Raw genomic sequence first — 21,982 nt, forward strand, 5'->3', positions numbered from 1 at the left:
ACTTTTCATGTTAAAAAAGGAAACCCAATTCACACATTTATCAAAATCACCCAAATCACTTATCAAAACAGTAATCAGGTGACTTCAATCTCATTTATGCTTTATTTGGTTCATTGGAATGAGATGAGATGAAATGAAATGGTTATTCCTTACACTTCAAGCTGATAAGTTAGTTTGGTCTGCCACAAAATCAGGTGACTTCCCAAGATTGCCACTATGGAATAAATATATTATACATATGTGGATATGTACATAACCTGATTAGAATAATAAATATTGTAAATTTAAGTAATAATAAAAAAGTCCCATCAAGAATAAATATTGTAAATTTAAACAAAAGTCCCATCAAGACTAAAAAATAAAGCTTTCTTGGCCAGGGAAAATGAATAAAAGACATGAAAGAGAATGTGCTCAAACTTCACCATTCCAAAATCCATGCATAATACAATCCTAGTGAAACATAACACGTAAGGGAAAGATAACCTGTTTGTGGGTAAATGTTAGCACCAATTTACATAACCTGTTTGTGGGTAAATGTCATAACACAATCCTAGTGCATAATTAACACCAATTCAAAAATCCTAAGGAAAGAGAATGTTAGCACCAATTCAAAAATCCATGCATAACACCTGTTTGTGGGTAAATTTTAGCAACAATTTACAAAACTCATCCATGCCATAATGGGTATAATTAACCACTAATCAGGGAAAGATCTATGTAAGAATGATTTTGATAGTTAAATTAAACAAAATAGTATAGCAATTTATGTGTGTTACTGAGATAATAAACATGAAAACAATATTTCTAATTAGCCCCCAATAATGACACATCAATGCTAATTGTAGGTATTTCTACAGAGGCCTATTAAATGCTCAGATATGGAAAAATCGGAGCATTTAAAATCTTTAGGTTCTTTTTCTTAAGGCCCAAGACACTAAATATTGGCTAGGGAAAAAGAATAAAAGACATGAAAGAGAATGTGCTCAGACTTCACCATTCAACAATCCACAAAATGGTGATCTAATAAAAAACATGATCTAATCAAAAACCCACAAATGAAATCAGATCAATAGTAGAAAATGCTAGAAAAGTTATGATAAAATTCAGTCAATTGTGGCAAGTATTCCAAAACCAAATTTCAATCATCACCACAACTTCTCACACCTTCAATTCAACTTAAAAAAATAACAATTTTCTATTTTGAATTTCACACAAACTGAATCCAAAACCAAACCAGTATAAAAATTAAAAATTAAAAAGCAAATTGAGATTTAGTTGAGAGAATGAAGAAGTGAATCAACAACTATTAATAATTCTATTGAAGCTCTATTCAAAATCACTTAATAACAAAGGTTACATGCAAAAACAAAATTAAATGTCCCAAATGAGCAATACTCAACAAAACAGCCCCATCCACAAAAAAATTTTAGTTCAAACTTCCCAATTTCATTTGATTATTTAAGTAAAAATGATAAAATTTACAATAAAATCATGAAACTGTCCTATTTATACCCAAAAGACAGTATACATTCATTTTACTATTACCCAATATTATTAATTTAACTGAATTGAATCAATCTGACGAAGATATGAGCTATTGCACTTTGTTTTCCTATGTATTTTGTTAGTTTCTTTAGACCAAGAATCAAACCATATAATTCAAGCAATCAATTAAAACCATACAAATATGCAGATGCCAAACTAATAATATAAAATTTAAGCTAAAGATGCATCGTTTTATTCAATATCAATAACCTACGAATCAATAATACTAAGAACAAATAGAGATTAGATTCCACAATGAACATAGTTAAAATAGAATTTCCAAATCAAATTGAAAGCAGACTAACAAATAGAAGGCTTATCTGTTAAACCAACTAATAATGATGAAATTCTAAACAACCAATTAGAGGATTCTATGTAAATAAGAAGACTTTTGTTAATGAGATTAATAAAAAAATTGAACTGGATGGTATTACAAATCCAAATAATTAAGTTATGAAATTCAAAACCAATTAACTGGAAAAAAAAGTTTCAAATATTAATCATTAACACAAATTCTATAAGTAAATAAAAACTTGAAATTAAGTCATGAATTTGAATTTGAATAAAAACTTGAAATTAATCATTAATCATGAATTTGAAATCTTAGTAAATAAAAACTCCAACTCAACTTCTATAAGTATAAAACAAATTAAGTCACGAATTTACCTTTTATATTTATAACTCATGCCTCAACTTGAAATTGCTTCCGTTGGTAAAGTTTCGAATTCTATGGAAATTGAATACATTTGTACCAATTAAAAAAACCAAAATTGTATTTAGATATAACTGAGATAGGGGGTGAGAGTGAGTGGGAATCATTCCATTATGAATCTTCAGCCTAAAACAAAATCTAAACACACGTGGGCTCAACTGGTGGTGTATAATGAGATTACAAATGTACATTAAATATTGGGGGGGGGAGGGGAAACAAAGGTGAGAAAGGTTCAAATGAAAACCTCTTTGTACAATAATGCAATAACAACATACTAAAAATCCCCCAAAATCCCATACTAATATACCAATAAAAGCACGAAACAACAACCCATTCACATGAAAAATATATCTAAAAATCTAAGTTTGGGTGCTCACCACGAAAAAGTTATTGAACCCATTAATCTTGAGAGAGAGAGAGAGAGAGAGAGAGAGATAGAAAATCACCACAAATCAACTATGTAGAGCATGTGTTGGTCTTCAAAATCAAAAAATCATAAAAGTCACAAATTATTGAAATCAACTTCCAAACTGCCCACAAGGATGCAAGTTTCTCAGAATATTATTATTACCTTTATCAGTCAAATCATTAGAATGTTATTATTATTATTATTTTGCTAAATACATTATAATGTTATTATTACCTTTATTATTACCTTGATCACCACTCTTAAAAGGATGCATATCACATTAATAAAGTTTGTTTATTTGTCAAAAAGAAAAAAAAGAAAATAAGATAGTTATGAATTTTTATGATGAAGATTGCCAATGTTTGTGGTGTGTGTTAAAGTCAATTTGTGTGTGTGTAAATTCCATTGAAACATTTTATCAAACACTTAATAAGCAAGGAAGATAGAATAGTTATCGAATATTTTAGTAACAACCAAACAATAGTAATGGCACAACAAACATTCAATAGAGTAAATCAATACAATAGTCCCACAAATTCCTACTAAATCAAAGTAAATGGGTTTCGTGGAACCCAACCAACTCTTCATATATGTGTGTATATATATACATAGATAATATATATGTATAAGAAAAAACACAAAACCCATAAAAGTATACCCAAAATCCTACATGCATATAGAAAATTAAGGAAAAACAATACTCACAATTTGATTTTGGGAATCGCTCTTTCTCTATTCCACTAATGATCAATTGATGGTCTCTATGGCTTCAAAGAAAAAAAAAATTGTAATTAATAGATATACACACAATAATCTATTAAGAAAGAGATGAGAGTATTACTTTTATTTTGCAGAACAGAGCACCCAACAAACCCATAGTTTATTTGCACTATATATATTTTTTAATGCATTCTCTTGGCTAAATATTGATTTATCATGTATTGATTTCTCATATATTAGGGGAAATTAATAATGTCCGCTCTTAAAAGGATGCACATCATATTAATAAAGTTTGTTTATTTGTCCCAAAAAAAAAAAGAATAATATATAATTTGAAAACCAACAATTCTAGAATTTTGCTAACAATTCTATGCCGTATAGAATCTGAAAGGTATAGAATTTAGAAAACCAACAATTCTATACCAACATCATTGTAGCTTAAGCCTAAACTTAGAAAACCCACAAATTCCTACTAAATCAAAGAAAGAAAAATAAAAATAAACAATACTCAAAAATCCAACCAACTCTTCATATATGTGTGTATATATTATCTGTATAGGTAAAAATCTTCATATATGTGTGTAAACAAAAACCCATAAAAGTGCACCCAAAATTAAAGAAAAACAATACTCACAGGGAAAAAAAAACAAAGAAAAAAATTGGTAAAAATCTGTAATCAATATATAAAAAGTGCAACCAACTCTTCAATTGATGATCTCTGTGGCTTCAAAGAAAAAAAACAAAGGGATGAAAACAGAGACTAAAATAAAGTATCACTTTCTTTCTCAATATATATATTTTTTTCAGTTTATAATTAACCCCATAAACTGCACCAAATAGAGCAGCACGTACCCTAGCATTTATATAATCAAAATCAATAATCCCATCAAAATCAAAATCAATAATTACAAAATCAATTAGAAACTTTATAAATATTAATAATTAAAATTGTAAATTTTTTCATGAATATTATTATTATTATTATTTTCTGAATTCCACTACAGTGCAATTACCCCAAATTAATACTTCTCCATATATTACTACACATTACTCAAAAATGAAGTTTGAAACTTAAATATAGATAATAAAAGCTCTCAATGCAGATTAGTGACAGAACAGAAATTACATAAACATTCACATTGGGTTTTGGCGTTTTTAAACTTAAGCAAAATAGAGAACTTTTCGGTGCAACTAATTGTAAAGCTATTCCATGGAAATTATGTTTGGAAGAATATGCATTTTCAAAACTCAATAGGTAGTTTAGCAAAACTGTTATCCCATTCATAACACCAGTTGTAACAAATTAATGCTTCTGAAACCCAATGAGCTACAGAATCAAATCTATTCATATTAAACTCTAAATTAGAAAGTTTCATGAAAATTCATATAATCAAAATCAATAACCCCATCACTAAAAAAGAAACACCACCTAGTATTTCAACATATTTCTGGTTTGAACATAATATCATACACCACAACATCAGCATTTCTGGTTCGAGTCATTCAACTGCCCTTTTTGAATGATGCCATTCTCGTTCAAGTATTCAACAAATTCAAGCATTCAACAAACTCTTTAATATATATACACAAAGGGATGATCTCTGTGGCTTCAATATATATACATACAAAGAAAACAAAGGGATGGTATGTGAAGCGCCAAAAAAATTTGGAGATGAACAAATATAGTGAACCTCACCGATTTGTTGCCGCGATGATGCCGATTTGGACCTACCGATCTAGCAAGGCTAGCACCCCACAAACTCTCCATCCGCGAAGTCACCGATCTGCTCTTGAGAGAGAGAGAGAGAGAGAGAGAGAGATGGATGGAAGGGAAGAAGAGATCTGCTCTTGAATGAGATCTCCTCTTGAATCAAAACAAAGAAACCCTTCTCTTGAACACCATAGGATTGAATCTCCACCATTGAAATATAATGTCTCTTGAACATTTCTCAGTTGTTACATTGATTCAATCTAACGGTTCACATTTTGACACAGGGGCAACCGTCCCATCAAAATTCAAAAACCACTCTCCCTTATTATATAGATTTGTGTTCATAGATCAAGTTTTTCATGGTTAAAAAATGACATGGAAAATCCTTTAACATCAATAAAACCTATTAAGTAGACATGTAAATCACCCGGCCCGTCTGACAAACCTTAGATTTTGGCGGGAGCCCAGAGAGTTGGGCTGTAACGCCCTCAAAATATTACATAAAACCCAACACTTTAGACATGCATTGATATAAAAGAAACCAACCATTTCTATTCATCAGAGTAATTCTTACAACTGCATTACATGTTAACAACAAAAGCAAATGCCCTATGGGCTTATAGCTTTCCAAGTTAACACTTGGTTACAAAAAGAAGAGTGCTAACTCAATACATATTAAGCCCTTGGCTTGAATTTACATGTAATACATCAAAATAAACAAAAAGAGTCTTCAACTCTCATCATCATCCAAGTTATGTCCTTGGAGGTGGCATACTACCTGTACTTGAAAATAATGTCCCATAAAGGGTGAGCCAACGCCCAGTGGAGATATACTAAACACAGTATGAGCAATAAGTAAGACATTAGCAATTGATAAATGTTCAATTTCCATAAATCCATTCATAACCCATTTCCATTTCATGACCACTATGTTCATGTTTTATTTCAGTTTCCATTTCTTATCAATTTCACAATTTACATCAACGGCTCAGAACCTGGCCAACCATTTATATGAGGCAGTGACTCATATTAAACATTTCCCATTTTTATAGTAAATAAACATACTAGTTGTATCAACATCTCAACAGATAAGCATACAAGCTGTATCCATATTTCAACAGATATGCATATTAGCTATATCAACACTTCCAATTATAAGCATATGAGCTGTATCAACACTTCCAAAGATAAGCATATGAGCTATATCAACACATTATCTGACAAGCGTATGAGCTGTATCAGTGGAGTCCATCCCCTGTCTCCTCCCAAACAACATCCGGTTTAGAGGTCCATCTCCTATCTTCCCCTAAACCGTGGAGTACATCCTCTATCTCCTCCCACACACACAACGTATATACACAAAGGTCATATACATAATCAATCAATACATAACGTTAATGTATTCTATCAACCGTCATACTCTATGACATATCCAATTGATTAGTTTTAGTTTGCCTAATCATCATGCATTGTCTACAACAATCAAAACTACCCTCCACCGGTAGCCCAAGCAGTTATTTCTAAACAGATAATAAAAGCTCTAACAGATAAAATATCAATGTTTTCAAAAGTGAGCGATTAATAAATCTAGCTCCACTATTCAACCATATAATAATCAATTTCATTATTTCCAACTCAATTCCATATAACCATCATTTTCTCAAATTAATCATACCAATTAATTTATACAACCAATTAGGGTTTTCTACCCCATTTTCCAATATTGACCCAATGGTCTAAATATCAACAACCAACATCAATAACACCATTTTGAACCCCAAAATACATATTATGAGCCCAAAATCACAAAACCCTCTTTCAACACTTTGAAACCCTAAGTCCCAAAATCAACCATTTAAACAATAAGCTCAAAATCTAGGTTAAAACCCATAAGAGTGAGTAGGAATCCCTACCTAAAATTCGGAGCTCAAGGAAAGAAAGTGAAGAAACTCAACGTGCTCCAAAACTCAATATTCTTGGATCAATGTGTAGCCCTCGACGATCAACCCAACTTTTACAAAGGCCGAAGGGAAGGGAAATACCCTAACTAGATCAAACCCTAGAGAGAAGGGAGTTTCTAGAGAGAGGAACTCTCAAAATGGCTTTTTAGAAAGTAAGAGAGAGAGAGAGAATGTAAAAAGTGATTTTAAAATGCCCAGCTGCCAACTGATATACGACATTCTCGCTCAAGCAGAGAACACAACGCTCGAGCGTCAAGAACAAAAAACTAGGTCCGCTTGAGCGCAATAAGGCCCGCTCGAGCGCCAAGACACAAGAATAAAGTACATCCGCTCGAGCGCGAAAACCAGTCCGCTCGAGCGTAGATTTCCCCCTCCTAGAACTTACACCCAAAGGTACTACCCGCTCGAGCGCCACCGCCCGAGCGTAAAGAAACCCGCTCGAGCGTGGAAAACATGCTCATAGAAGTTCTGCAGAACACCAAAATACTGGGAGCGTGCAATCTCCGCTTGAGCGCAAGAAGACCCGCTCGAGCGAACCTCCTAAAAACTGGGCAACAAAGAATTGAAACCAAAGCCTAACCAACCTGTAACAACTCTGCCCAACACATCCTAAAACTCAATCAAGTGGAATTAAAGGATGACAACAAGGTATACCACCACCAACATCACGGAACCGAGTTCGGAATACAACAGAACAGTAAAGGGACAACCGGGATCGCTATATGGGCCTGGGGCTGGGCTTTAAAGATCTTGGCCCAACCCAGGTCAGATTTGTGAGGATGGTATCGACACTACACTCTTGGTAATTAGGAGCATGATTCTAATAGAATAAATATAATTTAACAAAGAATAAAAAAAAGGTTTGTGAACATGGCAAATGCAAAAATCTCATGCCATTTTCCCAATTTTCTTTTCTCACATATATTCCCACTTTACATGGGATGGAAAATACAAATCATCTCTCATTAAATTATGAAAGTAATTGTCAAGTGCAATCATATTGGCTCACACACAAAAATAATAATAACAATAATAAATAAATAAATAAAACAAGATTATAATGCTATCTATGTTGATATTGAGTAAAAGGATTCTAAAATAAAAAATTTCTCGTGTGCAATGAAATTTTTTTTTTTTTTTTTTTTGTGGGGTCAATAGATAAGAGTAATTATAAATATAATAACTATTTATATCATTAAACATACCACTAGCTCATAATAATTAGAAAAACAATTAATAAACCAAGCCTATCAAGTTCAAACCCAACGACCACCGCTAAGTACATATACCTGTCAACATGGGGAGAAATAAACTACCCCAAAATATCAAACTCCTCTATGGAGTTGAACCTGCACCTTGACACCAAAAAGGTAGGTTCACTTCAATCGTGTGAGATCAAAATCATCTAATATAAAACTGAATTCACACATAACCTAATAAAATGTCTATCTTACTATGAACTTCATAATCTAACCTGGAATGGTCCGTGTCCCAAATGAACTAAAACATTTGATGTGTACCAAAATCTATTACTATATTTCTGTAATTCTATTTTGAAGAACTACTGAGTTCATAGAAAACAACAAAAACATCTTCACATTAAGTTTTACATTACATCTTACAAGATGGATTAGATGAGAGGCTTGTTAACCATATAGAGTCGGCTACAACTGGTTCATCGTTGTCATTGCGATGCCATGTCCACTGTGCATAGCTTGCATTCACCACTTGTAATTGCCCATGCCCAAAGCTGGCCTCCCTAAACACTGATATTGTGGGTTGTGGATCTATATAACTGTAAAAATCACAAGAAAAATTTGTGAAGCAATTAATTAATAGATCTATAAAATAAAAATAATAGAAGAAATTTGATAAACTGAACTTAGTTGAACACAAACAAGTGACATATCCACCAAAAGATGAAGGAAGAATAAATAGGCTAGGCTATTTTGCAAGTTCCATATCTCATGGCTCCTATATGTTTCTTTTCTTTCTTTTCTTACCTTATTTTATCCAATGCTTGTTTAGTTCTTTCACTTCAAATATGAGGTCTATCTCTACTATGAGATAATAATTTTTCTCATCTTCCATTTAACTACTAGAAATAATTTTTCTCCTTCTAAACCCTTTTTATGTTATACTCTGATTAAACATAACACAAACCTTACATTATAAAAATGTTCAAATCCCAAATATTAGGTATTACTACTCTTGTTCATAATTCCTAGGTATTACTTATCCTCTAATTCTCAAAATCATATCTGACAAACCACACAGGGCCTAGTGGCTATTACAAGCGGTGCATGATCCTTTGTATTGAATTTCTTTGTCTCTCTGTCCCAATGTACTCCTAATAGCATGATATGGTAAGAATCTCGAGACACAATCATGCAACTAGAGAGAGAGAGAGAGAGAGAGAGAGAGAGAGAGTAATTTGAGTTTGAGTACAGAGGATTATCAGTTGTTATAGTTCTCCTAACTCTATGAAGAAAAGAGGTTTAGTTCATTTGGAATGCAGGACTTCGTAATAAGTATGATTTTTCTTCTGCATAGAATTACATATTGTTCATATTTGTATATGAATGTATAAAATTCAAAATTAATTTCTTTTGTTTTTGATAGATGAGTTTTATTGCCAAAACGAAATATATATATATATATACACACGGTGAAATTCGATGCAAGTCCTAAAGAGGGCAACAACACAAAATAGCAATTTAAATTTAACTTCTAGTACTTGTAGAATAACATAAACTGTGACACCAATCACATGCAGTTTATCAGAAAGAAACTTACTTTTTGGCGAGGCCTTCGCGGTTGCCACCATCCCCAATGTTGATATATACTGGACCGCAGTTGTCAGTTTTCTCTTTGTAAACACGAGTCTGAAATTCAAAGAGAGTGACAGAAATAAAAATCAGTTAAGTACTAGAGTTCACAATCCAATCAAATGCTTCATAAAGCGGGAAAAAGTGAAGTAAAATTAGATTACAAACTCAAATCGTGTTTTGTTCGTTAATATCTCATTCATTTGAGCTTAACTCATTATGACTATTTGACTACTGTGAAGCAATAATGAAATTCACGTTAGTGTTCTTCAAGACGACAACAAAGATGAAAGTTATGCCTCTAAGCTACTCAAATTCAGCTTGATTGAAGCTCCTTTGAAATTGGTTTCAAAGATAAATAAACCAAGTATGATCACATTCTAAAAGTTCGTTAAGTGTTCAAATCAATTTTGAACAAGCTGCTCAACTCAATTCGGCTCATTTACAGCTCTAGAATTGCAGACTCTCCCCAAACTTCTGCATTTCATCACCCCTATTTCCATCCAAACAAGGGGTAATCAGAGAACACGTCTCAATATTCTAACCATGCAATGGATGGTCCAATTAGCCCATTGGCAGTACCTTTCTAAATTTTCATTAGTCTTTCTGATCTGGTTGGTTATTAAGTATGAACTTGGCAGAGTAATGAAGATCATATTCGATGTCACTTAAAACTCAAGTTTCTTTTTTTGGATGGATAAAACTCAAGTTTCACTTAGTTATATAAATGCAATAATATATCTGTTCCTATTTATATATGCAGCTAGAAACATTTCAAAGATGAACATAAATTAAGAGAGTCTTTGGATCGTAGATTTGTGAATGAAATATAAACTTCTTTTTTGTTTTTTCATTTCCATCGCTTTTTCCTTTCTCTTTCCAAATTTCTACCCAAATTTATAATTCAAACACAACCTAATTGTCATTGTTTTGACCAAGTCATCAATGATTTTCATTGTAATTGATAGTTGCCTAAATAGTTATCATAATATGAACTGACAAATATATATAGTGCTACAAAGACTCATTTTATGATAATAATAAAAAAGATTTAAAAAAAAGTATATGTTCCCATCTCATATAGTAGAAAGGTGGTTTTAAAAGGGAAACAGGAAAAAATAAGAACAGAGAATCTCAAGTGCATGATAGCTAATGACAAGATCATATAATGGAGGGAAAGGAATCTTACAAAGCGCTCATATGCATGGACATGTCCTGAAAATATGACATCAACCCGAGCTCCATAAAGCAAACCTTCCATGGCCGCCTTCATGTTAACCGATTCATTCTCCCCCTGATGAGCGGTGTTAGAATTGTACCACGGTGCATGGAGGAGCACCACCAACCAAGGTGTCTTGGTCCTATCAACCTTCCTCAAGTCGGATTGCAGCCAGCTATACTGAGCCGAGCTGGGACCAAAATCTGTGTACGAGCCCAACATAATGACATGCACACCGGCAACTTCAAACGAATAGTACAAGTTGGAATTGGAGCCACTTTGCTCAAATGGCATGTGCCATCTGGCATTGTAGGAGGTGAAGGACAGAGAGTGGATTACTGGGATTTTTTCGATCTCGTGGTTGCCTTGCGTGACCATCCACGGCCTCTGGCTGGCGAGGGGCTCAACCAGCCGGCCAAATGAGTCCCAAAGTGGCTGGTTTGTATCAGCATATGACAAGTCCCCTGGTAGTAGGAACACGTCGTAGTTTGATTTTGAAATGTGATCAAGGGTCGAGGTTGTCCAATCCGTTTGCCCCAGATCACCTGAAAATGAAATATACACAATTGGCTTGAGTCAAACGACTAGCTTGATAGCATGTTGTAATAGAAATGACTAATGTTGAAATGATGAATTTTTCGTACTAAATTTGCTTTTCATATCATATGTCATCACTGTAATATTAGTGCAATAAAATTCCATTCATTGTACTGGTGCATAGACGATAGATGACATGTAAGGTGCCATGTCATATAAGTAAGCAAATTTTTTATGCAAAGATTTAGTCATCCTAGTATTACTCAATAGAAATATGAATCATAGTTACAAAACACACGATAGAAGATTGGCAAATGGAATCACTCAATTTGGGATTCCAACTTTAGTAATCAAGATGGAGAAATACCAAAAATCAAAGGCCTAGAAAAAAAGTGAGCTGAGTGGTTCATTTTTCACTGGAAAAAGGGAAGGGAGAGAGGTGGTTATTTTCTAAATTGGCATGATCTGAACTTTCAATTCTGGTTTCAACTTCCAGTAAAGTTATAGACTAGTTTTCCGTCCAAAATTCCAAGGCCTGGACGGAAAAGAGGGAGAAATCATTCATTTTTTCACAAAGTGACACTAGTTGTATTCAAAGTTTGCACCATCTGAATTTTCAAATTTTAAACTGACTACTAAGATTTCTCCAATTTCATCACTGAAGATGGAACCCCAAATTCAGCAAATCCAGATTTCGCCAAGCATTTATTATGGTTTTTCATGTAAACTTTAGTTTGTCGTCTCATGTTACTAAGAGTTAAAACAGGATCAATCCAAATCAGAACAAAATTTCGAAAATTTGAGATTATTGGAGAGAGTGGAAGTTCATTTTCTAAGTATGCACAATCTAAAACTTGAAGTTGAGATTTTCCTAACTTCACAGCCAATGCTGGAACCCAAAATTCAACAAATCCAGATTTCGCCTATTCTAAGCATATATATAGTGATTTTCTCATGTAAACTTTATTTTGCCGTTTCATGCTACAACGATACGTGTTAAACTAGGATCAATCGAAATGAGAACAAAAATGGAAAATTGGCATATTAACAATCTACATATATATACCTGCAAGGGCAAAGTTGATAGGATATTGAGCAGGAGGTGTTTGGAAACTGAGTTCAGGGTTTGAATCAGAGCCACAACGGTAATAATAGACAGTGCTTGGGTTCAATGGACCAATGACCACATCATGAATTTCACCAGACTCATACAAAACATATCGGTAAGAAGATGAAGTCCCATTTGCTGAGAAAGCATAGTTCCCTGGAGATGTACCATAGCTAACTGTTGACAGGGTATTAGCATCGTCTGTAATCCATGATATTCTCATCTGATCATTTCCCACCATAGATATGTGCACCTTCATGCAGTAAGATAAAAAAAAATCCAGCTCATTAGTTTATGTATGATTCATTATAAATTTAAAAAACATTTTACTAATTTTTTTAAGGGTAACCAAATAGTTGATGATGGTCGTGTTGACTGAGATAATGTCAAAATAGTAAAAAGTATTATATAATTTTCGACATATATGAAAATACTTTTCATACATATCTTAACGATTTTTGCGTATAAATTGAGGCTAATGATCATTTGTTTAGGCAATCATTAACATTTTCTAAAATTGTTATTCCAATGACTAATGTATGACAAATAAATATTGCTTACAAATTTCTTTTACTAACTTATGTGACATCTATATGTGAGTAATGATATACAAACTAACAAATTTTACAACAGTTTCTTATTGATATGACATATTTCTTACAAAATTATAACACTTTCTCTATAATATTATTAGATCTCATTTCAAGTTCCAAAATTTTGTTACTTAATGATTCATCAGTCAATGAAATGAACACTATATAAAAATTATTAGTTTGTATTGCATTTTTTTTTTTTCCAAATATGTTGTTACATCTAACTATAGAAACGATTATATTTTCATCTTCCTTACTGTTTTGGGATTGATAAGAAAGTTGATAATGAGACAATACAATTTTTGAAGAATTTTTTAGAGTTAATTGAAGTATTAAACTTAGGTCCTTTCCAAATGTATGTATTGTCAACAAAATGGCATAAAAGAAATCAAGTGGATAAATATACTATTAATTCTGGATAAATATACTATTAATTCAAAAAATATATATATTAACAAAACCTGAATATGAAGATTTCATTGGTAATTTTTTTATGTCAAAAAAACTAACAAAAAAACTTTTAAATAATTTTTTACAATATCATTAAAAATTTATAAAATGCCTCATTTTAACTTCTTGTTTTAAGTCTCAATTTGTCTTGACCAGTCCCAACACAAATGTGGTATATGAAGAGAGCATTGGAGATGCTCTTGACCGATGAGCTTGATAAAGAGTTATCCAAAGCCTAATGCAGAGCAAACAGAGCATCATCAAAGTATAGTGAAGCCATCATCATCAGATCATATTACAATCAAGAGTGCAGCATAAGTCGTGTGCTCTCACATACCTTAGCAAAGTCAGAGGAATCTATCAACCACTTGTATCAGTTAGTTGTTAGTCTGAGTAGTTAGTTAGTTAGTTAGTTAGTTTGTTTGTTTGTTAGACAGTTGAGTAAGGTCGAAATTCATTGTGTATATATATAATAGATTGTAATCTTTTTCAGTGAATGAATTCATTTTCTCTTCAGAGCTTGCCCCATAAGTTCACAGTATACCTCAATTAAAGCAAAAATGAATTTGTTGAAGATGTGTCAATAAAATATAATATTTAATTGGCCCAAAACAGAACATCCCTATATAAAAAGGGAATTAGGGTTGACACAGTAACTTGCTGTGGGGCTCTTGAGCCTACTTTGATAATTTGAACGGCTCATATTATTGAGTTTATCGAGTTTATCATTCATGTAAAAAAATAAGGTTAATTGTATATCTATAATCCCATAACAAGATTACATTTGTTTTCAAAAAAATAAATGGTTACAAAAGTTTGATAATTTTTTAAAAAATAATTAGGACATGATCATCGGGCCACGGATGCCAGATTAGTTTAATTTTTTTCATGAATGATACAATATGAATATTTTTTGATCATCAAAGCCTCACCGCAGCAATCCATATATGTAAAAAGTGTAAAGATCCACCCAAAATTTTGAATCCCGGTGTTAAATTTGGACTCACTTGAAGCAAATTCCAGCTAAAGATTCAATAAGAAGCTGGAAATTATTCATAAACAAAATGGAGTCACTCAATTATTAAAAAATAAAAATGGTAATAATAAGTAGGAATCAAATCCAAAACATGAATCTGGGCCGGACTTTCCTATATTTTAAAATTAGCATTTTATTAAAATCTCATCCAGATTTTTCACTTTGCACTTGAGGTAAAAAAATATATTTTTTTTTTATTTTTATTTTTTTGGAAATTTGTGCTGAGATGCTAAATCTGGTCTTTGTGGGGGCCGTGCTATGGACTGCAAAGTTGCATGGTTTGGGCCATGCAGAGAAGGCCTGGTTGGTCAAACGTGTTGCATGATAGGGCTGAGTAAGGAATCCGTGAAATTCGTAATCCGATCCAGTCCAGTCCAATCCGATAGGTTTAGATTGGTTTTTTGAATCCGCGGTTCGGTTCCGGATTGAAGAATTAAAAATCCGTAGTTCACGGATTGGTTCCGGATTGAATCCCACGGTTCCGGATTGGAACCGATCCGGACCGTATACAAATAGTCTATATTTTTGTTATACAACCTCCCCATAGTATCTTCTCTTATTCTATATAAAATCTAAACTCAAACCTAAAACCGTATAATATCTTCTTTTATTACTTTTGTTTGTTAGTTTTAAGTTTTAATTTGCAATGGTCTAAATACTTATGGTGAAACCAGTTTTCTTATGGTTGTTTAAATTATAGAACAGTATGTCGTTATTATAGAAAAACATATTGCTATTATAGAACTAATATAGCGTTATGTTTATATTTTTATGAAATTCAAGTATTATATATATATATATATATTTGTTATTTAATTATGTGAATCCGTGATCCTAAACCGATCCAATCCGTATTTAAATGGATTGGTTCGGATTGGTTCCATGATTTAAACGGATTGGATTGGTTCCAATTTTTCAGGAACCGTAAATAACGGATTGGTCCTGGTTTTATCCCAATCCGATCCAATCCGGATCATGCTCACCCCTATTGCATGATTTGACCGGACAGACTTGCTTTGGGTCGTTTTTTTTGGGCCAACCTACGCCTTATTGGGCTGCGGGTTAAAGTTAGACCAGCTTAGTTGTCCTCTTCTAATGTGGTAATCAAGATTGGACCGAGCTATATTCATCTGATTGGCTGAGTGTAAATTGAGCGCATGCATCAACCGGGCTAGTTTAGGCACCGCGCAACGTTAGGACGGTTGCACGCTGCGCTAGCTTCATGGAGAATTCCAGGTAGCTCGGTTAGCGGAAGAGCTAATAAGAATGTAGTTCGACTACTTGGCTAAAAGCTATGTAAAGAATTGTGTCATCTCATTTGGTTTGCAGTAAGGAGGATGTTAAAGGATAGACCTTATTCTTTACAAACATGGTTCCTAAGAGGACTCTATGATGAGGAATTAGAGTCCTATTAAAATTCTGCCATGTAAAACTTATAAAGGTTCAAGCCTAACCTAATTCTAGATATTGCAATTACTATTCCCGAATTCATAGAGTTTTTCCTCCTTGTCTTATTTACTAACTTAAGCATCGGAGGGGTTTCCAACACACACCCGTCAACTAGCTCATGTTTGTGATTTCAGGTCAAATGACGACGTTTAAATGAGCGCAAGCTTAATCAACAAGATTATACAAGTGACGATTATTTCGTGCTTATACACCCATTATGTCAGCTTTTGCTTGAGAAAATCAATGTCATTATCTTTACCAATCCTACCTAACAATGGTTGAATTTAGTTTTAAGTATGCTTTGGTTTGGTTTAGTTTATTTTGATTTGTGCAAGAATTGTAATTGATTATGGCTTCCCTCCATACTCTGACTCTCTATACTTTATTTTTTGGGTTTCATTCTATATCCACAACGATAATTTAAACTGTTCAATTTGTAAATCTCACAATGAAGACCATCTGTGCAAAATATCAGTTTTATCGGATATCAATAAATACATAAACAAATCACTTTTTATTTTATCAAATGAAATATTTAAATTTAAAATCACAAGTACTGTCTATTTTAAAAAATAAATGTAATTTATTCATATATTTAATAATATTCGATAAAACTATTTTTTTGTATAATCTATGTAAATTGTTAAAATTACGAAATAAAACGATTTAAATTATCAATATAAATCTAGAATGAAACTCAAAAAATAAAATATAAAAGTGTATGAAGAAAAAAATCTAGACCGTAGGGGTGTAAATTTGGCCCAGCCTAGGTTCAAGCCTGCCCATGTCAGGCCTCACGGGCTTCCGTCAAAATTCAAGTCGGCCCGACCCGGCCCACGGACCATAAAATTAGGTCGAGGCACAGGGAGTATTTGGGCCTTGGATGGGCTGGTAGGCTTGGGCTCGGGCCTTGGATGGGCTGGTAGGCTTGGGCTCGGGCATAGGCAGGGCTTGAACATTTTTTAAAAAAAAATTTCACCAAAATTTTATTTTTTTCCAAAAATGACAATAGGTCTTGAGTGGGCCGAGCTTTGAGTGGGTCTTTGAACTAGCCGATAGGTCGAGCCACAGGCCTGCCTAAGCGAGACAGGCCCACAAACTAGACTAGACTTCAAAATAATAGCACAAGTCTAGAGTCCCAAACTGGATTCAGGTCCAAACCTAATTAGTTCAGACCCACCCCAAACTATGGACAATCTTCGGGCCATCCACATGGCGAAGGTCATTTTACACTCCTAGAGCAGAGTTATTCCCATTGTAATTAGTCATTGTCCTTTATTATAGGGTTTGGTGTGTCGTGCCATCCAACACAATTACTACTCGTGAGATGAACCACACAAAAGTCAATACGTGTTGACGCAATAGTCTCTTCAAGTTTCCATCAAATCATGCTCATGTGGGACATATGCACCGAATTATCTAAAGGATTATGCTTGCATTATGTGGGAAATCCGACTGAAGCAGTTGGGTCCGGAAATCTATTAGGGATTCAATTTTGAAAAATGAGTGAGAGCACCACTAATAATGTAATAGTGAGTCTCACCTATTGCTAGGGGTGGGCGCGGGTCGGTTGCGGCCACAAAACTTTCAATCCGCCATCCGTCCGCCAGATTGGTGGATTGGAGAAAATCAATCCGCATCCGTCCGCCAATTCGACAGATGTGGATTGAGCGGATTGGCGGTTTGGTGGATGGATGCGAATTGGTTTGGCGGTTTGAAATTTTATAAATTTTTAACATAATTCAACTTGTCCACTTCCTCAAAAAAAGAAAAGAAAAAGAAAGTATTACAGTTAATGACTTAAAAAAATATTACAATTACTGCATGTCTCATCCAAAGAAAGAAAGTTTGAAACTTTAGAATATCAAAATCACTGCATGCCTCATCCATATATTACAATCACAGCATGCCTCATTCACATAAAATATTACAATCTGTGGTTCTTAAAATATAAACACAATGCAAACCACCAAAACCATGAACAAAACAATAGTAGAGATTGTATGCCTCTATATTGTTACATTTATATATGTTTTTGAAAACAAAAGCCAACCAGCATATATTATATTTTCTATTTATTACTTTTAGAGTTAGATTTAAAAACCAAAAAATATAAATAAATAATATGTTTATTTTTTTCAATTCAAAAAATATATTCAAGTTGAAAACATTTTTTCAACAGAATATTTGAACTCTTTTTCAATTGAAGACACAAACAAAATATTTAAACAAATTGAAAACACAAAGTCTTATAAATTACTAAGGGTACTCGCGGTTTGGCGGTTCGATTGCGGCCAAAGAAACCTCAAATCCGCCATCCGTCCGCCAAATTGGAGGATTAGAGAAAATCAATCCGCAACCGTCCGCTCGACATCACGCATCCGTCCAAAATGCGGCGGATCGGTTCGGTTCGGTCGGTTTTGGCGGATCGGTATATCCGCTGCTCACCCCTACCTATTGCTATAGTGTTATTGCGTTTTTTTGGTTTGTTTTTTTTAAGTGGATGCCAACACATTAGTGATGCTTTAGAGCATCACTTTTAGTAGTCTCTATTATTGCTGTTCAATTTTAATGATTTAAACTATTTAATATATAAGGTTTATCGAGTATTTTATTTTTGTAAAAAATTATATTAATCAGATATCGATAATCACTTGATCAGATTATATTTTTGTTAATGATAAATATGATTTTAAAAATAAATAGTTGACAAATATATATTCTGATCAAATAATTACGAATATCCGATCAATGCGATTTTTTTTGTAAGAATGAAATACTTAACGAATTTTATACTTTAGACAGTTCGGATCATCAAAATTAAATCCGTGGTAGACTCTACGAGCCCAAATAGTACCATCTAATTTACTTTGTGGAGTGAAGAGAAACTAGATCCTTATCTAAACCCAATTGAATTCTTAGGATTTAACTATTCCGGAATGTTTTTGGTGTTTAGAGTGTGATCATTTTAATTAATTTTTTATTTTTTATGAAAAAAATATAAAAAAATAATGTGATTAGATGTTTTAATTTTTTTTTTTTATAATTATTTTAACAAAAAAGCAAAGTAGGCTCAGTATCATCTTACCATGCTCAATCATTATAAATTATTTCTCATTTTCTATAATCAAAAAGTTCACTAGGGCTCTAAACTAAAAAGAACATGAAGAATGTAAAATTTGTTGGTGCCATACCCATTAGATCTGAAAAATAACAATAATAATAAATAAATAAATTACAATAACTTCCTTTAAAATTAAAAAGAAAATACATCAAAATTTTATAAATTTAAAATAAATATACTAAGTTTTCTTAAAATTTTAATTCTCGTAACACTTAACCCTTTTCATTTAAATGCATTAATAGTAAAAAAAAAAAAAAAAAAAAAATTCTCTCTCTCCCGATAATTTTAGCTACTAAAAACTAAAACTTATGTTTAAACTTGTAAATTTTATTATATATTTTTTAAACTTCAGAGCAAAGGGATCCATTGCCTCCCATTTTACAGCAAAACTCAAAAAGTGCTTGCATTCTGGACATTTAAAAAATAAATAAATTATATAAAATATATTATATTCTTGTCTAAAATTTCAAGTAAAGTAGATCAAACTGCAAGATTTCTGGATGAAATTTGTGCTTTGATTACAACGACAGTAACAATTTTTTTCTTTTCTAAATTAAAATTTGTGTAAGAAAAATTCGAAAGTTTTATGATTAGAGAAACACAGTGGATATATAATTCTCAAATATGTTGATTTATAATTCACAAGAAATAATACCTGCTGTGGAGAAGTTGAATCGAGTTCCTCCGCCAGCCGGACAAAGCGGGACGGCCGGGGCAGTGGTCTATCATAAGACACACCACAACTTAACATTCCGGCGAAGGCCAACATGGTAAACATCAACCAAACTGCCATTGCAAGCAACCACAGAGAAGCTTATTGGAGGAGAAATGAGAGAATATGACGAATGTTGTAAGACAGAACTACCAGATTTATAATGGATGTGAGGGACTTTGCCTTGCACGTAAAACACTCAGAATTATACTCTGCTCCCAAATATGAATTATTATTTGAGAGATTCTCTTATTTGGTGCATTCTTATCTGATTGGAAAATTATACAATAGTTTCGGATTATGACGTGATGATATTCTTTTATAAATCACTATTTATTATGATTTTTTATATTTTTTAATAATTACTTATTATAAATAATTAATAATCCATATTCTTATTAATCATATTATTATAAAATATTACGTTAATAATCACCTTTATACTACTAAAAATATATTGAGACAGATAAAAGAATCAATTTGGGGGGAAAATTCCAGGCTTTTCTTGTACATGACATATCTGAATGCTAAATGTGAAAGCAAGTCTCACAATTCTAGCGTGATATGACGATGATAATGACATTTCTTTTTGTCTGGGATTGTTGTTGGGTGTTAGGGTTGGCGTTGCTTTTTATTTATTTTCTTGTTTGGATTTTTATAATGGACTTATCATTGTTATTGGCGGTCATGCTACATCCCCTAATTTTTGGCCCCCTAATCCCCCTAAATTTCAAACCAAGGCAAAACAAAAAAAAAAAACCCCAAAACGACGTCGTTTTGGGCATTTGGGGGGGCTTTTTTAGGGGGACAAATCATTTTCCTTGTTATTGGGGTGTTTGATAAGAAGATTGGATTAAAATAATTCATTAAAAGATAAAATAATTTAAATAATTATTGAGATAAAATGTCATATATAATTTATAATTATTTTATTCTTTTTTTCGCAATCATTCAATCAATTACAAAAAAAAAAAAAAAAAATGTCAACTAACTTTCCAACTATAATTATTTTAGTCAGGTCAAAATAGCTAAAAAATTAAATAGCCAACTTCCTAAACAAGGCCATTATTGTTCTAAGGGTAAATTAATTAGACTTCTATATTTAGATTGGATTTTATTTTGATTCCTTTTTTTTTTTAATTATTATTAGTGATTTTTTTTTATTTTTTATTTTTTATTTTTGCATTTTTGCGTTTTCGGTTAAATTACAATATCAAAACTTGTCATGTGAGTAATACCGAATATTTTTCTTGCCTCATTTACATTTCTACACATTCATAAAAATCTTATTTTAATCATTGTATTTTTCACGTAATCTCTTTTGTCCTCGTCTTTTGATTTCTATCAACCTCATTAACACTAAATAGATAGAAAGAAATAATTATAACTTCACTTAAAAGTATACAAGATTTATTGTCATAATTAAAAATTTAAAAATTGAAATGAAATTTTAATAAAAATACAATAATGCCAAAGCTACTTAAATATTGTTCTAAATATAACAGATGCTATATAAATAAAATTTTCATATAAATTAGTCTTTGTGATACTTTTATTTTCAATCAAAATGAATCAAGATCTTTGGTTTACTGGTTGTGTAACACTACTTTGTGGTGTGTGTGTGAGGTGTTTATTTCTCTCCCATCATATGATTATATATAGCCATTAGTGATTTGTTTTTTTAATAGATGGTAAACAAGAGCTATTAGTGGTTGTTCGGTTTGAATTTGGAGATTTTAACTTTCTAATTATTATTAGGCTAGTGATTTATTTGGTATAATATTATTCATATTTGTTATTACTTTTCCATTAAAATATAAAAATAATTAACTATTTAATAATTTTTAAAAAGGGCATTTATTCTTAAA

The 21,982-nt window shown here is 32.3% G+C and overlaps 1 protein-coding gene across 1 annotated transcript; it reads right to left on the reverse strand.

Annotated features, from left to right (window-relative positions):
* Window positions 1–8,448: 8,448 nt before the first annotated feature.
* LOC145801678 (putative purple acid phosphatase 20) lies at window positions 8,449–20,314 on the reverse strand. The gene is made up of 5 exons (XM_082893414.1): window positions 20,058–20,314; window positions 12,709–13,003; window positions 11,076–11,650; window positions 9,855–9,943; window positions 8,449–8,853 (listed from the first exon to the last, which is right to left on the reverse strand). Exons 1-5 carry the CDS (start codon window positions 20,193–20,195, stop codon window positions 8,670–8,672), a joined length of 1,281 nt encoding a protein of 426 aa, XP_082749540.1. The 5' UTR covers window positions 20,196–20,314; the 3' UTR covers window positions 8,449–8,669.
* Between the last annotated feature and the right edge of the window lie 1,668 nt (window positions 20,315–21,982).

This window comes from Camellia sinensis, chromosome 10 (assembly GCF_055761805.1).
Source record: "Camellia sinensis isolate YWXY chromosome 10, ASM5576180v1, whole genome shotgun sequence".
Lineage (NCBI taxonomy): Eukaryota > Viridiplantae > Streptophyta > Magnoliopsida > Ericales > Theaceae > Camellia > Camellia sinensis.